We start from the raw sequence: 24,100 nt of genomic DNA, 5'->3' as shown, positions 1-24,100 counted from the left end.
TCCCAGTTACATACCTAAGAAAAATGAAACCATATTGTACAGGAATGTTCATCGCAGCATTATTCACAGTAGTCAAAAAGTGGAAACAACCAAATGTCCATGAGCTGATGAACGGATAAATAAAATGTATATCCACACAATAGAATATTATTTGATCATAAAAAGGAATAACGTACTGATTCATGCTACAACATGGATAAACCTTGAAAACATTATGGAAAGAAGCCAGTCACAAAAGACTACATATTGCATGATTCCATTTACATGAAATACCCAGAATAGGAAAATCTATGGAAATAGTTGAGTAGATTAGTGGTTGCACAGGGCTGGAAAGAAGATGTGGGGGGAACTGGGGAGTGAATGCTAATGGACACAAGGTTTCTTTGGGAGGATGGTGAAAATGTTTCAAAACTGATTGTGGTGACAGATGCACATCTCTGAATATACTAAAAACCACTGAATTACACAGTGTAAATAGGTTAAGTGTATGGTATTTGAATTATACCTCACTAAAGCTGTTATGAAAAAATAAAGAAAAAGTAAGAAGGCATGAAACTTAAACAGCATATAGTACATTAAGGAAGTTGGCTGGGCTGTTTCATACCTGGAACATAGAGAACGTGAAAGAAAAAGACAAAAAGTGAGGCTGAAGAGAAAGTAGGGAAGGTCCACATGTGACAGGCTAAGGTTTATCCTGAAAGTTACCAGAGTCATTTATGGATACTAAATAGTAGCTTTTAAGTGTGTAGTGCTTTCCATCTAGAAGCTTAGCTGTGAAGGAAAGGCAAGAGAATCATAGCACAGTAGTAGTCAATGAAAGATATCAGAAAAAGGAAATGTTATTTATTTTTTATTTAAAGATCACATAGATTTGAACAATTTACAAAAGAGCTTAGAAGAGAGAGTTTGAAGATATAGAAGATGTAAATAATACAGTAACTTTCCTGAAAAAGCAGAAGGGTAATGAAATATAAGGACAAGTTAGAAAGGCTAGCCCTGGATAGAAGGGTCACATCTTCAGCAGGATAAGAATTCAAGATGAGTGCAGTTTATTGGGAATTCCCTGGTAGTCCATTGGTTAGGACTCCACACTTTCACTGTCAAGGGTCCGGGTTCAATCCCTGGTTGGGGAACTAAGATCCCTGCAAGCGGTGTGGCATGGACAAAAAAAAAAAGACTGCAATTTATAAAGCAGGGGAACAGTCAGTACAGAAAGCTCCCATTAATGGTACGTGTTCTCTCTGAGAGTAACGGAAGTGGCTAGAAAAAGAAAATGTTTAAGTAAAAAAGATAAAATTTTAGAATATATCCTAACGGAAATGAGTGAGGAAGCAGACTAGTGATATAAAGGATGTTTGGGTACTACTGAGAGCCTAGCTAATGCTAGAAATCAAAGGGTGGTACCAAATCATAAGGCTGTATAAATATCTCCAACAGTGCTTTATATGTTGACTGTAAGAATGGAAAAAATGGATAGTTAGACTTTACTGGGGCTAACATTTATAGAACAAAGTAGAAAAACGAGAGAAAGGAGTTTGGAGGTGTGTTAAGAAGAAAGAGAGGCAAGGGGGGATCTGACTAAAAAAGAAAACAACACGTTCAAAGGCCTAGCAATCCCAATGAAGATGAAGAGAAGCTATAACTGAAGTAAGCGGTTGCTAGAATAACAGAAGTTTCATCAGAGTGTGTTAATAGCACTATCATTACCAGACTCAACACATCCAAGCCATTTTCAACCATTCCCTCCTCTTAAACATGCAATCTTGTTAAGTCTCACTGATTCTTTTACAGTTCTTGCAGTTCTCCCATGCTCTCCATTCCTAATGCTAACAGGGTTTCATTATGTTTCCATTTTGACTCCCGATGAAGCTTCACAACAGGTCTCCCAATCTCTAGTCTTCCTTGCAGTTCACTTCACCAGAGTAATTTTTCTAAATGACTATCATGATTATATTCTGTTGCAGTTGCTTCTCACCATTTATCAAAGTTCCAGATTCTCTGTTTAAGTGATCAAGATCCTCCTGATCTAACCCTGACTTAACTTTTCATTCTTTTTCTACTACTGTCCTTCATACATCTTACTTGCTAATCTAATTGAACCCCTCAACATTTGTCAGTGACGTTATGCTTTCTTCCTTTCAGACTCAGGATTGGGAAGTTCTCTCACCTAGAATTCTCTTGCCCAGATCTACCAGCACAATTCCACCATTCTTTAAGCCCCAGTTCAAATGCTACTTTAATCCCTCTGACAGATATAATCTCCTCTCTCTTGTTAATTCCTATAAAACTATGCTTGTCTTGGAGCGCTTACCATATTACATTTTATCATTACTTATGTATCTTTAGTCCCCTATTAATCTGCAGAGATCCAATATCTTACTTGTATTTGTGTATCCTTAGTACCTTGAATAAAACAGACTTTCCAAAAAAATCTAGCAAATGAACAAATCCTACATGTATGACCTTCTACAGAAGATCACACTATGCTGGAATCTCTGAAACAGAGGTTCTTAAATTGGGGCCAATAAGCCTGAGTGGGGTTACCAATCCACTTCAGATCTGTAAACATCCTCAAAATGTTACATACGTACAGATGGTACATATATTTCGTACATGAAATTTTCTGGAGGAAAAGTCTGTAACTTTCACGAGATTCTCAAAAGGGTTTTGTATTAAGAAATTAATAAATGTATTTGTGTACTTTAATTTTTTTAAGAGTCCTTATCTTTGAGATTCATTTTAAAATATTTATAGATACAAAAAATAACAGCTGAGATTTGATTCAAAATAATTGAGGTGTGGCATGGGAAGTAGTGGATGGCGATATAAATGACACAGTATTGGCCATGATTTGATAACTGTCGAAGCTGAGTAATTAGTACATAGGAATTCATCATATTATTCGCTCTATCTTTGTATCGTGCTGGAAATTTTACAACATAACATTTTTTAAAAACAAAATAAAAAGCCCCCAAAAGGCTAAAAAACACTACTTTCATCTAACTTTGGGATTAAACCAGCCTCCAAGGAAGCCTCTGGCTTAGTTAGGTTAGTTGCTTCCCAGGGACTAGATCAGAGCCAAACTAGCTTTTTCGATGCGGAATCAAATGAAGTGCCATTTGCTGCTTTTCACACCAAAAGAACATTTTCATTAGAATGAAGAAGTAGTTAGGCTATTTAAACAGCTAACATGTATTAAAATGGAAAACTAGGCAAAGAGTTTGAGAAAATTTTCTTACTGTGCTCAACATTGGTTAGGATTCTATTTGCATATAATGTTCAAATCTGAGATTCCCATTTTTAGAAAGATATGAATAATTTAGAGAAGATTCACAGAAAAACAACAAAAATGGTCAAAGGGTTTGAATACGTCCTCACAATAGCTAAGATGATTTAGAGTGGCAAAAAAGAACAGACGATCACTTAGTAGCAGACTTCAAATGTAGGATCACTGAATTCCACTGTTCTTCACTTATGAGAGAGCCACAGAAACTAGATTAAATTTTCTCATTTCTCAAAAGGAGTTAGACTACATGATTGTTAAGTATAGTATGAGATCTAAAATTCTATGATGTCCTGGTTTTTGATAGGTGCATTCGTTGAGAAAACCTATTATCTTCTCTCTCCTTGTTTGAATACTCATAGCATAAACATTTAGATTAGATATAATGAAATATTTCCTTTTTTGTGGAGGCATAAGAAAATCAAATTAGAAATATCCATTCTCCTCCTACCTTATCTTCCCTGCTCTCCCCACCCCCCACCCCACTCATTCTTCATTAAAATATTTGTGTTGCAGTCTAGCCTGGAGGCAGGAGAATGAGCAAGATGAATTCTTAAATTTCCTTTAGCCTGATGATGCTATCATTGAACTATTTCTCATATACCAAAGATAGAAGGTTATAAGTGTAATGCATCCCTTGCACCTAAGCCCTTTACTGGCCCCCTTCTCAAATGCTAAAGTGGGTAATTCTATCCCCATATTAATGTTGACCTACGGAATAACTGACAAAGACCAAAGGCAATCTGCAAAAAAACTGTTTAACATACACAGTTTAAGTATTAACTCTGAAACGCAGAACGAAAAATTGCCTTGGCAGAAGTAACATATCTCAGACAGAAAGGAACATTTTGTAACACAGAAGAGGTGAGAAAAAATAGAGAGGGATATAGAACAAAATGTTTTACAATCATGTCTGTACTCTAATATTCTTATATTCCACGTATGGAAACTGAGGTATTGCTTTGTGGGAAAATTAACACTAAAATGGAAAAAGAAGAATGTGATAAGGTAAGGAAATCTTAGGAACTCTAAAGAACTAGAATAAAATACAAAAACAAAATCTCTTAAATAGCATTTATTTTTTTAAAAAAGCCTATTAAATACATAGTAATAGGAATCTCTAAATTATCAGAAAAGCATTACCACTAAAATTGTATACATATTTTTTTATATAAGAGAAGAAATATCAGGTCAGAATCTGAATTTCTCTTTATCATTTTTGAGAGTACAGAACTGCTACAAAATGACTAATATTGCCTCAAATGAGGGCAATTAAATTCTCCCATGAATTGCCATGACATCCCCAAAAGTGGTGTTAAAATATGTAAAAGTGTCCATTCCAAAGCAAAGCTATTCCTCTATTCCTTCATAAAATATTTAAGCTAAAGAAAAAAAGAAAGAAAACCCAACAGCTGAAGACAACATCAGGCTATTTATAAGTCTTCTCCCAGTCCTCCAGACACCCTCAGATGGGGGCTGTAAACAGCTAACTAAAATATCTTTGAGGCTCTCATATCCACACCCACTGACACAAGTAGAGCTGTAGCCACAGTGAAATTAGCCTTCAGCTTCCTTTAGCAAGTAGTATATGCCTGCAATAGTACACTGGAGCAAATATAACAGTAATAAAACAATTTTTTTAAATAAAAATCATACCTTTTTCTCCAACAAATGGTAAAGACCATGTGAAGACATCCATAAAATTGGGCAACCAGTAAGGATGTGGAGAACAGTTAAATTGTCGAATATTCATCACATTATTTTCATACTTTAATACAGCAGCTGCAAGATAAGTCTGAATGTCAATGTAACAATTTGCCTTTAGCTCTAAAAGTCTAAAAACACATATAAGCAGAAAAATATCTTTTTAAGGGGGTGAGGAATCAAGGGGTGAGTAGAATGAGGGCTAGTAGCGGGAGGTAGAAATTTTTAGTAGTAACACACTTTTGCTTTTAACACACTCTTATGTAGAGCATAGTCAGATCTTCACTTGTCATTATTAATGAAATTCCCAGTCTTTCTCGAATGTTTATTTTACTTTATAATCCAATGATAAACATGCACTTTTACTAAATCCAAAATTGTGAAAACTCAGTTTTTAGAGGAAACACAGAATGACAATGAGCAATTTTCTAGGTTTAAAATTTCATACAAGTTGGAAGAATTTAAGAGGATGTTTTTAGTTGCAGGCAACCTGAAAAGGACAGCTAAATGGAAATAAAGCAAGAAAAAAAAAAAAAACAGAAAAGAAAAAAATTTGGAACATTTTATTTATGAATGTAGGAATGTACTTATTTCATGTATTATAAGAAATCAAATGAAACTACTACAAAAAATATTTTACTTCATATAGAAAAAAATTCCATTAAAATACCGAAAGAGAAAATATTATACAGGTAACATACTCTTCTCAATTTCAGGTATCTTTTTAATGTCTCATAAGTTGATATAAACAATACCTTAAATTAATCTGACATAGATTTCAGTCACTAGTTATATTATTTTATGGGACACTGGACTAGATGGGCTAGATTCTAATCTAAGCTACAGCATATACTAGCTGTGCAATAGTTAGCAAATTAACTAATCTGTTTCTCATTTATAAAATAAGACTAATATGTTCACCCTGCCTACCTCAGAAGTTTAAGGTCAGAGAATGTATTTCACATGAAAGTACATAAAAGTATAAAATGCTTTGTAGATACTATAATAATTATGTGGTTACTTTTCTTTTTTCATTTTAATGTAAAGCACTGAAATGTAGATGTTAAATTCCAAGATTTGGGATTCTAGCTCATATAGAGTCAAAAGTAATATGTTTGTTTCCCTTATGAAATTCCCAGGAAATAAACATATTTTAAATTTAGCCTCAGAAATTAAGGGCTGATACAAAGCATTCGGCTTTAAAAGAGAGAAAGAATCTAGAAAATTGCCTTACAGATGGAATGAAACATTACAAACATATCCCATACCATGTAAGCACTCAAGTCATTAACACTATGTACAGAATCAGAACTACCAAGAGACATTTGATTCTGACAAGACAGATTCAATGGTTTGAGTTTCTTTTCTGAGTACTAAGAAAAGTGATCCCTTAACCTCCTGAGTTAAACTGACGAAGGACAACCAGTAAGTCAGTAATCAACAGAGCACACTGACAAGGGGAGGTTACAGGTAGAAAGTTAAATGTAACAAATCAATTCTGAGGATGGCATCCAAACTTAGATATGTTCCTCTTCAAAAATGAAGCCATGCTTCATTAGGTATCTTTATAGAAGCGTCAAAATTTATAAACCAAAATATAATTTAAAAGACTATTTTAGCACTGGCATAATCCTTGGAGGCTACAATGATACTAGCTTCTAAAGATTACCAACTCAGTTAATGTCAATGGTATGGCTGTTTTGGTAATTAATACAGTATGGAGTTCTTGTAGCATACTCTGTATTCAAGTTATTATACAGCTTGCTACTGTCTGATCTCTGGCAAATGTTTTAATCTTTTAACTATGATCTATACTCTTCCAAAAACTCTTATTCCACTCCTCTTTTGAACTCACACCACAACCCATATTTAGCAACGACCTCATTATTTCTCTAAACGTACTTTTAAAAGTCTTTAACCTTCTGTTCTTTCCTCCTGGTACAACCACTCCAGTGTGACCCTGGAAACTATGGCATAGTCAACTGAATTCCAGACATGTCAAGACAGAATAGAAGCTGGCTTCTTAATTTCCTCTTCTGAAAATGTGAACTACGTAAACATACTGAAGCTCATCTTCAGTGTCCCTAGTACACACTTAACTAGATTAAGATCCTTTGGTATTATCTCTCAATAAACTGTGTTCAAAGTTAAAGTAAACCCAGTTATTACAGACAGAGCAAATTTGGAGGGAAGAAGGGGGAACAGGAACCACCAGAAAGAAGGGAAATTAAAAAGACGTAAGAAAGGGCTTCCCTGGTGGCGCAGTGGTTGAGAGTCCGCCTGCCGATGCAGGGGACATGGGTTCGTGCCCTGGTCTGGGAGTATCCCACATGCCGCGGAGCGGCTGGGCCCGTGAGCCACAGCCGCTGAGCCTGCGCGTCCGGAGCCTGTGCTCCGCAACGGGAGAGGCCACAAAAGTGAGAGGCCCACGTACCGAAAAAAAAAAAAAAGGACGTAAGAAAAAAGGAAGAAAGATCAGTAAAAAGAAAGGAAAGGGAAGAATGTATCCCAGAAAGGAGGTCAGATTGACTTAATCAAAGCCTCAACTACAAATCATCATGGGGCAGTAGAGATAAAAGTAGGGAATAAGAAAGGGAAAGCAAACCTAGATCAGTGAACATAAAACAAGAGACATGATAAACAACTATGCGGTACAAATACATGAAATGGTCAAAGCAGCAACAGCAGCTTTATGCAAACAAGAAAACATTCTCTTGACTATAAGGGGGAAGATTTAAGAAAGGGGAGTTTGAGAAAATCATGTTTATTTTTGCTTGACGTAGTTACCTCAGAACATTCTTTCACAAGGCAGCTTTTGTGAATGACAAGTTGTGGACTGGTTACATATGACTTAAGTTTCACATTTTGGATTTTTATTTCTTGCCCTCTCCCCTCCCTTATATCTTATACTTTTTTATAATAAGATTTGGATAGTTACAGTTTCAAACAATACCCCTTTTCTATTATATTTTCAAAAAAAAGTCAATTTATATATTAAGTTGTTTAACAATTTTTTTATCAACAACGTCTTACCTTTATTATTGTAGACATCTAAGTAATTAGGTGCCGAAAAAATTGTTATTAATGAAGGGAACCCTGTAGTTTGACTTTTTCTGTACATTCTATAGCTGCAAAACAAATAGCTTAATATGCATCGTAAAGCATCAATCATGGTTACTAAGTTTGATTTGTATATAAGGTGTTAATTTGGGTCAGGGAAACAGAATTCTTACCCTGCATCTTGAGCTTCATGAGCTCTAATAATCGATAACAAATTATTGTTTTGCAAAAATTCACACACTGCTGGATAGCTGTGGGGAAAAAGAGTAAATTAAGTAAAATAATGACTTTCTATATGAAGCATATGCTATTTTAACAACTACAATGTGATTAAACTTGGATTTTTTTCCTTACTTATAAAAATAAGAACATCCTCGAACTGTATTGTGACTAAAATGTTCCTGTGATTTTTCATTTCCAAAATCTTCAGAAGGATCAGACCATAGCAAGTCACACATTGGTCCAAATGCAGGTGGCTCTTTGAATCTATCTAACTGTGAAAGAAGAAAAGAAATAAAGAACAGAAATAACTTGTCAAAAAGTGAGAATGGAATGGACATAGGAAAGTGGTACCAACTTTAAATATTGTCCATACTACATTGTTCTGAATGGTTAGAAGATATTTCCATAAAATATCAGTATATTAATTTTTACCATTACCTAATCTTGGCAGTGAAGAGAGGTTTGAAGCTTCTAGTCTCTATCCAACAAAATACTATAAATAGGAATCAACTCTTGGAACTAAAATATATACTCACTCTCCTAATATCATCCAGTGTGTGTATTTCTGGTGAAAGTCCACCATGAACACAAAGAAATTGTTGGTTTAAAAGTGCAGCAAGAGGCAGGCTATCAAAAGCTTCCATACAAGCTTCATAGACTCTTTCTGAATATTTAATTTTACCTAGAAAAAGAAAAAAATTCAATAATTGAAAACTGCATAACTTGTTGATCATTTTGAAAACATGTGTGTGTGTATACACACGACTATTAAAACCAAGGTAAGAAAATTAAAGATACGGGAAACAGCCAAGTGGCAGCCAGAGGTTCCGACTGGGTAAAGGGGTGAGTTTAAAAAGGCAGCAAGGAGAAATTTAAGGGACAATAAAACTTTTCTGTATCATGACTGTAGTGGTAGGCAGCTCTATTCATTTGTCAAAACTCAGAACTAAACACCACAAAGAGTAAATTTTACTGCGTAAAAAAATTTTTTTTAAAAAGGCCAGCATCTTGCCCCATTGAATCAAGAAGGATAAGCAATGTTATTGATCTTGTGAAGACAAAATATGTGCTCTCTCTAAATTTATTTTGTGTATGCAGCAGATAGTCATAAAATGTTACTAAAAATAAATAAGTCAAATCTCTAAAAATAGTTAAACTCTTCACCTTTATAGGCCAAGAAAGGCAAAATTAGAACTAAAAGTTAAAACAGTGTTAATACTTTATTTTATTCTAAAAGTCAGTGACTACTTTGTTGTTATAGGCAAGACTACTATATCACCACAACAAAACTCAAGGTCCATCCAATTAAAAAAAAGATTTTATTCATATGTTGCAGGAGCAGAGTCTTTCCTTTAGCCTACAATAAACACTTAAAATGGGCAGTGAAGCAAGAAGCCAATATAACACAAGAAAGACTCTACCAAACTAAACTCTCATCTACTTTTAAGTAGATATCATACACATTCTCTTGCTCCTTTATACTTTTAAATTCCTGGATATTTTATGTTTTGGGTGGGATTTTGGCGGACCGCTTGTTCCTTATCTAAGGGAAAAAAAGAACTTAGTTCCTACTTCACTTTTTAATATTGTAACATTCAAATACGAGAAAATCTATATCCAGCAAGCAGAGGTTATAAACTGATAGTCTGCTGACAGATCTGTTTTCCAACACTGTGGTTTAATAAAAATTTTAATTTGATTGCTTTTAGGTCAAGCATGCACTTCCCAGGTCTCATCTTATATTCTTTAGGTTACCCACCTGATCCTTGAAGTTATATGAGCTTGCCACCTCTGCCATTATCCATCACTATATCGATCTTTATTGAATCATGTTTTGAGCCTCAATAATTCTGAAGTTATTTCTAATTTTAAATCTTAACTCTAAGACTTAATACAGCCATGAATATTAACAAGTACACAGCTATGAGGTGTGAAAAAAGGTCAAACACTGCTCCATACCATATGGTTGCTTATAGCTATTAGATTACCACAGCCATAATAATTTAAGAGAGAAATGGGGTAAACTTTGTAGGTTATGACCTTCCATTCATTAATAGTGTGTTTAAAACAATCTGCATAATTAAAAAATAAGTAAAACAATCTGCAATGATGATTAATCTGCTAAGAATTTTCATGGGAACGCCTCAATATTGATGGAGAGAAATCTCCAACGCAACATTTCTTTTCTTTTGGTTTATATTCATCCTGTTAGAAAAAATAATTCTAACGTTAAAACTACATACAGAGCTCAAAACTGTTCCTAGGTACATATGTAAAAATCAAACTTAATAGGAAATACTGAAATGAAAACATCTGAATAAAATTAAACACTAGAGATCACTAGACAATCTTCCTCAAAGCTTGACACATTCGGACACAAAATCTGTTCTTACATGTTGCACTGTAAAAATCGTCAAACTCTTACTACCGACATCACTCCAAAAGAATACTGAGGAAGTGAAAATATTTCTCATGGCAGTACTCACATTCCTGCTTAAAGGTAAAATATTCAGTAAGGTGTCTGCATTCATGGTTGCCTCTCAGAAGAAATAATGTGCTTGGGTATAGAATCTTCAGGACCCATAAATATAAGACACACTACAAAAGAAAATGTTTCCAGTGAATTAATCTTATATTTTTGTTTAACTAAGCTGTTCGATCTTTGCTTCTTTTCTTCTAACCCTATTACCCTTACAATCTCTATCACTCTTCATTATCTTTTTATTATCTTTTTCTCTTTGTCCCTTACTAAAACATAAGCTCCATGAAATTAGGGACTTTGTCATCTTATTCACTTCTGATTCTCCACTCTTAGAAAAGCACCTAGCAAATAGTAGAAGAGCAATAAATAGCTGTTGAATGAATGAGTCAAATAATTTAATTACTTTAGATTTACAAATTGTTTGCTGTAAAAACAATTAGCAGATTGGGCTCCTCCTTAGGTATACCAATAAATAAAACAATAACAATGTCAAAAATAATAGCAGCTAACATTTATTGAGTACTTATAATGTGCCAAGCACTATATAATTAATTCCCCTCCTTTATTCCTCAAACAACCCTACGAAGTATATAATATTATCTCTATTTACAAATGAGGAAACTGAAGCAAAGAGCTTAAGTAACTTGTCCGAAATCACAAAACCTCTAAGTAATGGAGATAGGATTCTGATCCTCTGATCTTAAACATTATGCCATGCTGCCTAATGAAGAGAATAACCATGCTTTATGTTTACATTGTTGGTTATGAATGTTGCCTTATATAATGTAGGTGCTTATTATGTGAAATGATTCAAAGATAATTCAATTTCTTAATAAAAAGAATATTAAAACAGTACAGCAACTATTTTTCCCTAAATACACCTAACATAAGAAACAGACTCAATCCCACTACTGGGCATATACCCTGAGAAAACCATAATTCAAAAAGAGTCATGCACCACAATGTTCACTGCAGCTCTGTTTACAATAGAAAGGACATGGAAGCAACCTAAGTGTCCACCAACAGATGAATGGATAAAGAAGATATGGCACATATATACAATGGAATATTACTCAGCCATAAAAAGAAACGAAATTGAGTTATTTGTAGTGAGGTGGATGGACCCAGAGTCTGTCATACACAGTGAAGTAAGTCAGAAAGAGAAAAACAAATACCGTATGCTAACCCATATATATGGAATCTAAAAAAAAAAAAATGTTTCTGAAGAACCTAGAGGCAGGAATAAAGGAACCTAGAGACAGGAATAAAGATGCAGACATAGAGAATGGACTTAAGAACACAGGGAGGGGGAAGGGTAAGCTGGGACGAAGTGAGAGAGTGGCATGGACTTATATATACTACCAAATGTAGAATAGCTAGCTAGTGGGAAGCAGCCGCATAGCACAAGGAGCTCAGTGCTTTGTGACCACCTAGAGGGGTGAGATAGGGAGGGTGGGAGGGAGACGCAAGAGGGAGGAGATATGGGGTTATATGTCTAAGTATAGCTGATTCACTTTGTTATAAAGCAGAAACTAACACACCGTTGTAATATACTCCAATAAAGATGTTAAAAAAATAAAATTTAAAAAAATAAAAAAAGAAACAGACTCACATTTTACTTATTTGGTTAAAAAAAAAAAGGAAAGACTATTTCATATGTAAATAAGCTTGGTTTACATAATCATATACAAAAAGAAAAAACAAACTTCATTTATTTATTTTTTTGGCCGTGCTGCTTACGGAATCTTATTTCCCTAACCAGGGATAGAGCCCGGGCCCTTGGCAGTGAAATCACAGAGTCCTAACCACTGGACTACCAGGGAATTCCCACAAACTTTATTTTAAACAAGTTAAGGTATATGAAATGTGTAACTATTCACATCTTCATTTTACTCACAAGAAAAAAATAATTAAACTGGGGAAATACTTATTAAACACCTGTCCTTTTTCCTTATTCTGATTCTTTATTATTTTCCTTTTATAACAATAAAATATATTAACAGTCAGCTACTAAACCCTCTAATGCAAAGACATACATACCAACATGCTCAGGTACCAAGTAATCTTCCTAAAATTTTTTATTTTATTGTTTTTGTCAAAGCCCCCAATCAGAATAGAATTTTAAAAAAAAAGCCCCCAATCTTTATATTAAGGAGGGCAATTTTCTAGTTTTCTTGAAGGCTCCAGGGAAGTTTGAGGAGGCTGATGATGAAACTATGAATGGAAAGAGGAACAACTAAGGATAATAAAATTCCCGAGGGAATTTGGGTGGACAGAGCCCTGAGCTCTCTTCCCCACTAAGGATCCTAGCATACCTCAGAAAGGAGGTTGAAAACACTGGAGGAGAATTAAACAACAGTAATCGGCATGGAAATTCACCAGGTAAAGCTTCAGTATCTAGTGGGGGAGATGGTTAAGAGCACAGGCTTAGAGTCAAACTGCCTAGCTCCACCATTTACTAACAATATGACCATGGGCAAGTTATTTAACCTCTCCAAGCCTCAGACTCCTCTATAAAATGGATAAAATAATAGTACTTACCTCATAACTTTGTTGTAAAGATTAATCAATGTGTATTAAGTGCTTAGAATATGCTTGAAACACATTAATGCTAACACACCTATCTATTTGTAGAGCTTCTACCCAACAATTTTACCTGTAAGAATCTGTCCTGTAGAAATTGGGCAAGTATATAAAGATGTATAAATATATATATATAAAGTATATAAAGATGTATAACTAATATGGCTCACAGAAGCATCACCTATAATGGCAAAAAACTGGGAACACCTTATATGCCTAATAATAAGTTGATTAAATTGACTGTGACTTGTTTAGTCAATGGAATACAATGCAGCTATTAAAAATGATGCTATAAATTTATAATTATTTACCTGGAATGACATCACAGCATAGGGATTTATGAAAAAAGGAAGTTACAGAACCTTATAATAGGGTTCCATTTTCATTTCAAAAAAGGAAAGAAAGAGATGCATATATTAGAAAATACAAATTGTTCTATATTTATATCTTATTTTAATTTATATAATTAGAAAAGTAAAAGGAGCAAAAAGAACCATCTACTGCTAAGTGATAATCAACAGGTCACTTTAATGTCTCAAGTTTTTTAAAACAAATACTTTCAGAATGCATAAAGATTCTATATGATATATATGGGTTTTAATTGCTATGGAAGGAGGGATAGAAGTACTAGAGTTTGAGCAATAAACGCACTGTAATATATTTTATTTAATCGGAAAAAATACAATTAATCTTTTTTTGCATGGGTGAATGCCTTTAACGGCAAGAGAGATAAACAGCATTAGCTCCTTAGGGCCACTAGATAACAGGGCAATAAAGACCCCTTAGTTTGCTTACAATTTCCACTGGGAAAAATGGCAATTATAATTACATTAAGAGTGGCACAAAGAAAATTAAAAGAATAGTTTGAAAGACAGAAGAGGAATAAATAGTAGCTTTACTAAAAACTTTAGAATATGCAGAGGTATTAAAAAGAACCCAATACAGGTAATTTAAGGAACTTATTTTATTAGGAATTAATGGAAATCATCTATGATAACACTTAAAAGCAAATCAAATGACAGTATATGATTATTACCTCTATACTAAAATAACCTCTGTCCACATAATCACCAAGAAAAAGGTATCGTGTATTAGCAGGTGATCCTCCTACTTCAAAAAGTTTCATCAGATCAAAAAATTGGCCATGGATGTCACCACACACTGAAACAAGAAGATTATTAGATATGAAAAAAAAACTCTGAAATAACAAATTTTACTTAAATTCTAATTTATTTTACATAAGAGATAGTGTAAAATTATATCAAGAAAGGTCTAAGAAGGAAGTAATCTATGAGGAGTCATGATAGGGATGATGTGTATACAAGTGTTCATGTGCTCAAGATCTAGAACGAGATAGAACAAAAGTAATGAAATTTGTAGTCAGTGACAAAATTTTCATCTAACTTTATAAAGCTCCTCTTTAGGAAGCCAAGCATGCATGTCTTAGGATGACAAAATTATAATGGTGGCAGTAAAATCTCCATTCTAACTCCATACTTTCTGTTGACCTGTAAATGATCACTTTTGGTATCTGATACAGCATTGAGGTATTTGCCCCTAATGACTGAAAACAAAGTAAATAAGTATTTGTTGAATCAAATTCAGTGATGGCCAACACAACTAATGAAACCTTCACAAAAGCATACTAGACTAACTTCTGCACTCAGATTATTTAGGATCATGTTTATTCATTGAAAACAGGCAAAAACTTTAAAAAGAAAATAATCTGGAAATTCAAGATAATGTCCATGTAATATTAATTTAGTATACAATATGAATGAAGAAGAAACAGCTTTATATTTAGGTAAGTAAATAATGGTGCAGTAAAAAAAATAATATCCAAAACATAAATAAGTGTACCTGTAATTGGAGCCTCTACTTCTATCATGGTTTTCTCTCTCCGAAGAATGGCAGCACCCTCATTGATAATTCTAAGTGCAATTTCTTCATCTACCCGACCTTCTTTTACTAAGTGGTTCTTCAAAACATCAACCCTGGGTATCCCATCCATATCAAAAACTTCTTCAGATGTCAAGCGATGCGTTGGGGGGAAAGGGACAGCTGCAATTTTTTTTAATTAATAAAAAATAAATCACTATTAATATATTAACATAAAAACTAATCAATGGATCTAGGTAAATAAGAGTAAAAACTGAAAAGCTGAAGTTTTGCTTCTTCATTTACTGGATGGGGTATTAATTTTTTTAAAAGCTTTTTTTAAAAAAAGAGTAATCAAACTATACTGCCTTATTAATAATCTATATATAATAACAGAAGAATTATTAGAGAAATAAACTGTCTCACAAAATTAAAAGTTCTTTCAGGATAACTAAAGCTTTTTTCTTTAAGCAAAAACATTTTTTGGTAGAATTCTCAAAACATACATTCTTCATCTTAAATGAAGTACAATAAATATAACTTAATACCACATAGGCATGAATAGAAAGAAATCCCAAATATAAGGTGATCTACCAACTTCCTATTAAAAATATATAAAACAATGCCTGCTAGCCAACTTGAATAGAAACTTCTAGGGATATAGATTAAAACAGCCAAATGCTTATTGATGGAATTTAAATTAATTCAGATGCACATATAGATTTGAAATAACATTAATAAATCACGATAATTTTGAAATACTGCTTTTTCTCTTACCTTCATGTTTCATAAAATACTTTCATTCAAAATCTTTACACAAATTTTTGACATCAGTGTATTCCTTATCACTGGATTCATTTTTTGAGTCATCTAACATACTTTTCAAAAGCAAATCATCCTCACTCCCATTTAAGTTGTTTGAGATACAGCACTTTTTAAATACATATTCAATGCTATCACTGCAAATTTATCCTAAGCCACAATTTCCATTTGTCTAACTACTGAAAGAGTTGGCCTTTTTACTCCTGTAGCATATATTTACGATTTCCACAAGTAATTACCAACTGTATTGTTTTAAATTGATATTTGCTTTTTTCTATTCGTAAGAATTTAATCATTAAGAAACGCCAGATGAAAAAACAAAAGACAAACTGATTTCAACATAAAGCTCTAAATCCATTGTCATTGAATAATCCAGTTACTTATTCTTACTTATAATGTTAAAATCAATATTTTTCTCTCACGCCTGTGATTCATTTCTCATGACTGTATTACCATTCTCTTTAAACATTATTGTCTTTAAACATTATTATCTTCTTCATATACTGGGAATTTTCAACAAAAAATAGTACAATGATTTTTGTCTTCACTATAATTGAAAATACTTTGCTCCTGTTCAAATGAAATGAGATTTAAAATACTGAATTTAAACTGATATTTGTTAAATGGAATGGAAAACGTGAAGGTCCATTTTCAATGGTATCTACCACAATTTTGAGGTCATATACCTAGGAAAAGTTACTACATATCTGTTAAAATATTTTATTCCTTCTTTACTGAATCCAACAAATGACCTCTATATGCATTCAAAATCAGCTTGGATTGAAGTAGTTTTAGGCCCTTTACCAAACAGTACTTTGCTTTTCAAAACAAAGAAAGCAAGAGGGCTTCCCTAGTGGCGCAGTGGTTAAGAATCTCCCTGCCAATGAAGGGGACACGGGTTCGAGCCCTGGTCCAGGAAGATCCCACATGCCCCAGAGCAGCTAAGCCTGTGAGCCACAATTACTGAGCCTGCGCTCTAGAGCCTGTGAGCAACAGCTACTGAAGCCCGCACGCCTAGAGCCCGTGCTCCGCAACAAGAAGCCCACGCACCGTAACAAAAGAGTAGCCCCCACTCGCTGCAACTAGAGAAAGCCGGCGCCCAGCAACAAAGACCCAACTCGGCCAAATAAATAAATAAATAAATATATATATATATATATATATATTTTAAAAAAAAGAAAGCAAGAGAGAAATTTATAGTAAGAATTTAGTCTACCTATAGATTCAAATGTAAGGCAGATCTCTCTTTTCTGAAATAAAATTTTTAAAGAAAAAAGTCACTTTATATTTGGGCATACAGTACATACTATTTTCTTGATGTTTCAGGGCCATCACTGGGATCATCAATTATTATGCAGAAGACTGGAAAAGTATAGGACAAACTGTTTCTTCACAGTACAACTTAAAAAAAACTAAAAGCAGGGGGCTGGGTTAGAATTACATCAATTACCTAAGAAGAGTAAATAACCACATTCTCATAGGAGGAAAAAAAGTTAGGAAGAACTCAGTTCTTATAAGTGAGATAAGAACTAAGGCAGAGGGATATCAACCATTTCTAAAAGACTTTGAAATCATCAATCCCTGTTGCTTTCATCTTTTTTGATACTTAGTAAAACAAAACTTGAACTTGCATTTCCCCCCCTTCTTTAGAACACATCTATTCCCATTACTTTTTACTGCATCTAGAATAAGACATTAAAATACATTTTGTTCCCCCAAATATAGTATGTCAGATTCCAAAAAAATAAAAACCTTTCTTAACGTACGTTCTTCTCCAACCAAAGATTAAACAAACCATCATACTATATGCTATAACCAAATTTGCCCCTAACAGTAAACCAATTGTTTAAAAACTACAAAATTTAGGTTGAGAGTCCGCCTGCCCATGCAGGGGACACGGGTTCATGCCCCGGTCCGGGAAGATCCCACGTGCCGTGGAGCAGCTAGGCCCGTGAGCCATGGCTGCTGAGCCTGCGCGTCCGGAGCCTGCGCGTCCGGAGCCTGCGCTCCGCAACGGGAGAGGCCCGCGTACCGCAAAAAAAAAAAAAAAAAAACCTACAAAATTTAACAATTACTAAATAAAAGTTACTTCTGGGACATCATGAAAATGAAAAGTTTAAATATCTCTTAAATACAAATTTCTGAGATCAAGATGGGGTCATATTTTTCTCATCAGGCCAAGAGAATTTTTCCTCTACTTAGGAAAAAAGATACTGTTTAAAATGTTGCATTCTAGATTATGCATACTTCCTAATAATCAACAACATAAGTCAACTAACAGGTGAATTCTGTTCAAAATACAGAACTTCCTAAAAACCGATCTGGGAGACAATCTGTCTCTGCCCCACTCAGCCAGTCGCCTGTGGTACTGCATGTTTTCATGCACATTGTGAATGCCCCACTGCAAGTCACACTGAGCTATTATTGCTCCTCTTTAACCAAGAGTCAGAATGTCTTTATTCATCTGGGGAAAAAAAGTATAAACTGCCTCCAGACCTATGTTTTCTACTTCTTTTTCAATTCAAGGCATACTTTTAAATTTCAGCACCAGTTGGTATACTTTTTAAGGAATGGGTACAGGTTGAGGGGTGAAGAAATGCCACCATAGGTAAAAGTAGACGAAAAACTGTTGTTCTAACAACACAACACTGATAGTGGAGAATAGAGAGTTTCAAAAGAATGTTTTAATATGTCAGTAAATAAGAAAATAAGAGGCAAAGGCATTGTGCTCTTTGGCAGCTGGAGAAAGGAGCCATAGCAGGTGATCTAACTAAGCAAAAGAAAACTAACCAAATAGAATTTGGCCTAATAGGAAATTAATTACTGACCCTGTTGGTCAATAGAGGGTTAAATTTTTTTCATCAAAAATTAATATTCTCAACTACTACCATCAACTCCTAAGGTACTTTAAAGCATTTCCATTTAAGTTCAGGTTTTAAATGATTGGGTTTTTTTGGGGTTTTTTTTGCGGTACGCGGGCCTCTCACTGTTGTGGCCTCTCCCGTTGCAGAGCACAGGCTCTGGACATGCAGGCTCAGTGGCCATGGCTCACAGGTCCAGCCGCTCCGCGGCATGTGGGATCTTCCCGGACCGGGGCATGAACCCGTGTTCCCTGCATCAGCAGGCGGACTCTCAACCACTGCGCCACCAGGGAAGCCCTAAATGGTTTTTTACATTTCTAATTCATCTTCAGCCAACTATTCCTGTTTTTCTAGGGTTTTCATCCTATATATTTTTTTCTCCTTATTTTCAGAGTATTTTTCCAACTCTTCTATGTTTGAGATAGGGAAAAACCAGTACATAAAATGTATGTAAATATAATGTGAATGGTCAATAACTGAAATGGGTAAAATGGAGGATTAGCTTGAACAACCTAAAGAGCTATAAAATCATAAAATCACCAAGTTTCCAACACTAGAAAACTTGATTTGGTAATATTCACTTTAACCAAACTGTTCTGTTGAAAAATTTCCTTTAACACAAATTTTGGCATGAAGGTCATATCTGTATAGTAATCAATAACCTTCACAAGCTATTTTAATTCAGATTTAATATATGGTGGCTGATAGACAAGGCCTCAAAAAATTTAATGTAGGAAGTTGAAAAAATAAACCAGGGACACAGACTGATCAAGGATGGGGGAAGAGCAGAGATCTTATTTTTTCTACTAATGGTAAGAAATCCTGGGACTTAACTAATCCTGTTGCCCAACTCTAAGCAAAGGCTGCAGACTATTAGCCCCGTGAGGCCTCCAACACCAACTGGGGTGCAGCCTGTGCCACCTAAAAACTACTCCAAAGTATCATTCAGATGTCTGTGCTGCTCACCATTGCCATTACTGGCAACTGTCCAAAATAAAGTTCCTCCTGATTTTTTTCTCTGTGTTTCTTTTGTTCACACCATACCATCCTCAGGCTGTTCTCCTCCCTCCCAATCCTCTTCATTGAGGCCTGCAGAATTCCCATTATAAAAAATTTTTTAAAAATTCACCCTTCTTTCCTGTGTGCACATCCGTGGGCACGCACACACACACATTTTAGCTCTTCACAGAATGCTGTCTTCATCTCTCTAGCTTAATTAAATCTTAGTCCTCCTGAAGGACAACACTTCTGAAACACTTTTTCCAAAGTTGACGATGCTCATTTTTCCACACTCCACTATTTGAGCAGAAAAGGCTACAGTCTTCTTTCAGCTCCCCACTACCACTTCCAACATCATCACTCCCATGAAGAAGAAAATGCTTCCTCGTTTGAGGTTCATGACTTCTGGCTAGTTTATTCTTGTTCCAGCCATCTACTAAATTTCTGGTCATCTCTCACATGAAACTCAGTTTCCTGGTTCGAAAGCTTTCTCCACTCTAAGCACCACCATCATCAATGTCCATGTGGATGACCTATGTAAACCCAAGAACTTAGAGGTTGGAGCTCCATTCTACTTCAACTCCCCTAGCCTTAGCCATAATTTCTGCTCCAGCTCTGAAATCCTGAATTCTAACCTCTTACTCCATGATCAAAATCTCTAATCCTTTCAGATTCACTCCCTTTTCTTCATCTGTTCTCCAATTATATCAAGAACGTGGACAGCCTCTCCTAATCAACCCCCTTCTGGATACCTTTGCTTGCTGCAATTCTGAAGCTATTCCATCACCCACCCACTTTTTAAACAACATCCTGAATTGTTTAAAGTCCTTTTACCCTACTTACAAAACTCCGATTCTTGGATGAGTTAAGTTTCTAAACTTGGATGCTAAGTATAAAATCATCAAAACAGGGCTTCCCTAGTGGCGCAGTGGTTGAGAGTCCGCCTGCTGATGCAGGGGACACGGGTTCGTGCCCCGGTCCAGGAAGATCCCACATGCCATGGAGAGGCTGGGCCCATGAGCCATGGCCACTGAGCCTGTGCATCCGGAGCCTGTGCTCCACAACAGGAGAGGCCACAACAGTGAGAGGCCCGCGTACCGCAAAAAAAAAAAATCATCAAAACAGCTCAGTGCTACTACAAATTCATGGTCTCCAACTTAGCTGGTCACTAGCACTTGCCATCAATCTATTCAACGTTCTAGTCTGTGCTCTCTCCCATTGTCCTCAGTGGAGATTTCAAATGATCACCTCTTCCTTGAACCCTACACTTAATTTCTCTCTTACTCAGTAGTCAACTTGAATCTTTTTCAGGGAAAATTGAGACCTTCAGACCAAATGTCACTTTTCTGTCCCTCTCCATCCACATCTATGCCAGTATCCACTTTACATTTCTTCCTATCAAGGAAGAGGTATTCCATCCATCCAATACTAAACATTCTACTGTGCTCTGAATCCCACTATCCCAACCTCTTCACTTCAGTTCACCCTTCCCACCCACCCATGCCCCTATTCTGTTTCTTCTGCCTCTGACTCTCCATTGGTTCTTCCCTTTGAGCAGATAAACATACAGCCAGCCCTCCACAACCACAGGCTTTCCTGTGCAGATTCAACCAACCACGGATAGAAAATATTTAAAAAAGAAAGTTCCAGAAAGTTCCAAAAAGCAAAACTTGCATTTGCCTCTCTGGCAACTATTCACATGGCATTTACATTGTATTAGGTATTAAAAGTAATTTAGAGATGATTTAAAGTAAATGTGAGGATATAGGTAGGTTATATGCAAATACTAAAACATTTTACATAAAAGACTTGAGCATCCACAGATTTTGGAATGGGGAGGGGTATCCTGGAACCAAATACCCACAGATACCGAGGGGAGACTGTACTAAAGTCTCTATTATCTTAAAAACAACCCCAACAAGTAATTCTCCCTTACTTCTCATCCCTGTTTTTACCATATATATCCCTTATTTTACAACTAAGCTTCTTGAAAGAGTAATCTACAGGGTATAGCTTCATTTTATCACTTTTTTGTCTACTTTCCTCAATCCACATTTATCTGGCTTCTGCTCTATTCCTTCACCTTATATCTCTCTCCTCTCTTGGGTTCTTGAACTCACTCACCTGGTTTTTCTCTTAATTCTCTGGTCATACCTGATCAGCCTATTTCATGAACTTCTAGTCCTTTTTCTGGTCCTAGGACAGTGTGACCTAGGATTCTGTCCTTGGCCCTCATATCACACTCCTCTCATTCATAACTATGGCTTCAACTAAAATCTATATTTTGTGGACTCCCAAATATATTATTCAGTCCAGACCCTGCCCCTAACTAAACTCCAAATCCTTATTAAACTATCAAATATCTTCATTTGGATGTTCCATAAGTATCTTAAACTTAATATGTCCAAAACTTAATGTCCTCTAAACTATCACCAATATAGCTACTCATCTGGAAATTATCCTAGAAGTCTTTTTCTTCCTCGCCCTAACATGGTCAATAGGTCCTAAATAATTCTCTGATCTGGTTTTGTCTCTTTGGTCCTGGGACACTGAATAAGGACTTTTTTTTTTTTCTAAAATTACTAAAATCTTTTCAATTTTGCCCATGCTTCACAATAACTCAGAATACTTTTTAAAATTCAAATCTCAACATCTTCCTGTTTCAAGACTGGCTTCATCATATAAAATCCAAATTGTGTCTCTTAACATACCATATGAGATCCCTTGTAATCTGACCCTTCCCTACATTTCCAACCCTCATCTTTTGCCACTAACTCACATTCCGGACACATCCTATACTTCAGATATTTAATCTTCATTTTTAAAGTTACATCACTTAAAAAAAAAATCTCTGTACTTTGCACGCCCTATTATTTGGGGGTACACTAGTCCCACCTTTTGCCTAACTTCTCCTTGTCCTTAAACCTCATTTCAGTGTTCCAATTCTTGAAAACGTTTCCTGTTCCCAGGCTAGGTTAATGGTGCCCCCTCCTTGTGGTCCCATAGCAAAGCATTTGATGCACACCTACATCATGGCACTTATCAATTGTACTGTAAGTATCTTGTCTCCCCCTCAAGTTTATGAGCTCCTTGAAGGCGAGGGAGCTGTCTTTCATCTCTACATACCTAGTGATTTGAACATGTATACTAATGTCTACTGAATTAATGATACATTAGGTACAGTTTCTAAATTACTTATCTTACACTAATTTATGTAGCAATGACAATATATTTATAGTGCTTTATTTACAGTTTACAAACTGCTTTCACATACATAACGCTATGATTCTCAGAGACATCCTGTGAGTTCAGTAGGGCAAGTTTTATCTCAATTGCACAAATAGGATAACACGTTCAGATAAGTTAATGGCTCTCTCAAGGTGTTTCAACTAGTAAGGGGTAGAGCCATGATTGAAGCTGAGTTCTTCAGAATGCTACTCCAGTACTACCTGTCTTATACCAACACAATGACAATGCTCTTCTGACTAAAAGAGTCATCAAAACTCTCCTCTTCACCAAGAACCGTATAACCCCTTCAGATGCCACAGGTAGAAGCATGCTCTAAAGAAAGATTTCAGCAGATCCTACAACACTGTCTTCAAAATTTCCAGGTATCCCTTGGATTCCTTTTAATGTGTGGTGGTTCTCTGAACACAATAACCTTCCCTCAAAAACTGGTTCCCCTTCCTGGCTTATTTTTGTTATGGTATCATCATGCTCTGTTACTCTGACTTAAAATTTTGGTGTCATTGTTCTCTTTCTGGACTCCAAGTCCTACTGATTCTTCCAATTCTCTTTTTTTTTTTTAACACCTCCATTGCTGCAATGTTAGTTCAAGTTCTTATTACTTTGTGTACGAGAAAACTCTAACTAAAATCTCTACTTTCCCTCCCCTTTTTTGTACAAAGCATAGGTAGATAAATCTACCCCAAAATTTGGGGTGGTTTCTTAAGGACTAAAGAATAAAGGGAACAACAGCCTGAAACTTATTTTCAAAGTCTTTCTTAACCATTCCCAGTATCTTCCATGTCACTCCAATCTCTTCTGCTTTCCACTACCAATGCTCAAACAATCACTAAAGCAAAATTAGTCTGATTACTGTTTTCTCAAAAAGGTTTGCTCTTCCACCTGTTTCATTCCCACACCCAGTCACTGATCCAATATATCTACTTTCTAATATTACTCAGAATTTGTGTCATATCTGGT

At 35.3% G+C, this 24,100-nt stretch overlaps 1 protein-coding gene across 10 annotated transcripts in view; it reads right to left on the bottom strand.

Moving 5' to 3' along the window:
* The window catches only part of PPP3CB (protein phosphatase 3 catalytic subunit beta), a 48,722-nt gene that overhangs the window by 18,634 nt on the left and 5,988 nt on the right, over nt 1-24,100 (bottom strand). For 9 of the 10 annotated variants that reach the window (XM_027129887.1, XM_027129892.1, XM_027129888.1 and 6 more), the window contains exons 2-9: nt 15,195-15,395; nt 14,371-14,495; nt 10,756-10,867; nt 8,806-8,951; nt 8,402-8,541; nt 8,221-8,298; nt 8,021-8,115; nt 4,940-5,065 (exon numbers count right to left, since the gene is read on the bottom strand). In XM_027129887.1, the coding sequence (XP_026985688.1) occupies nt 4,940-5,065; nt 8,021-8,115; nt 8,221-8,298; nt 8,402-8,541; nt 8,806-8,951; nt 10,756-10,867; nt 14,371-14,495; nt 15,195-15,395 (1,023 nt within the window). The remainder of the gene's footprint in view (nt 1-4,939; nt 5,066-8,020; nt 8,116-8,220; nt 8,299-8,401; nt 8,542-8,805; nt 8,952-10,755; nt 10,868-14,370; nt 14,496-15,194; nt 15,396-24,100) is intronic. The other variant, XM_027129889.1, reaches the window with a different exon arrangement.

This window comes from Aethalodelphis obliquidens, unplaced genomic scaffold, assembly GCF_003676395.1.
Source record: "Aethalodelphis obliquidens isolate GAN/ISIS:26980383/991018 unplaced genomic scaffold, ASM367639v1 scaffold37, whole genome shotgun sequence".
NCBI lineage: Eukaryota > Metazoa > Chordata > Mammalia > Artiodactyla > Delphinidae > Aethalodelphis > Aethalodelphis obliquidens.
Note: the sequence above shows the minus strand (reverse complement) of the source record. Positions and strands in the feature narration are given on the sequence as shown.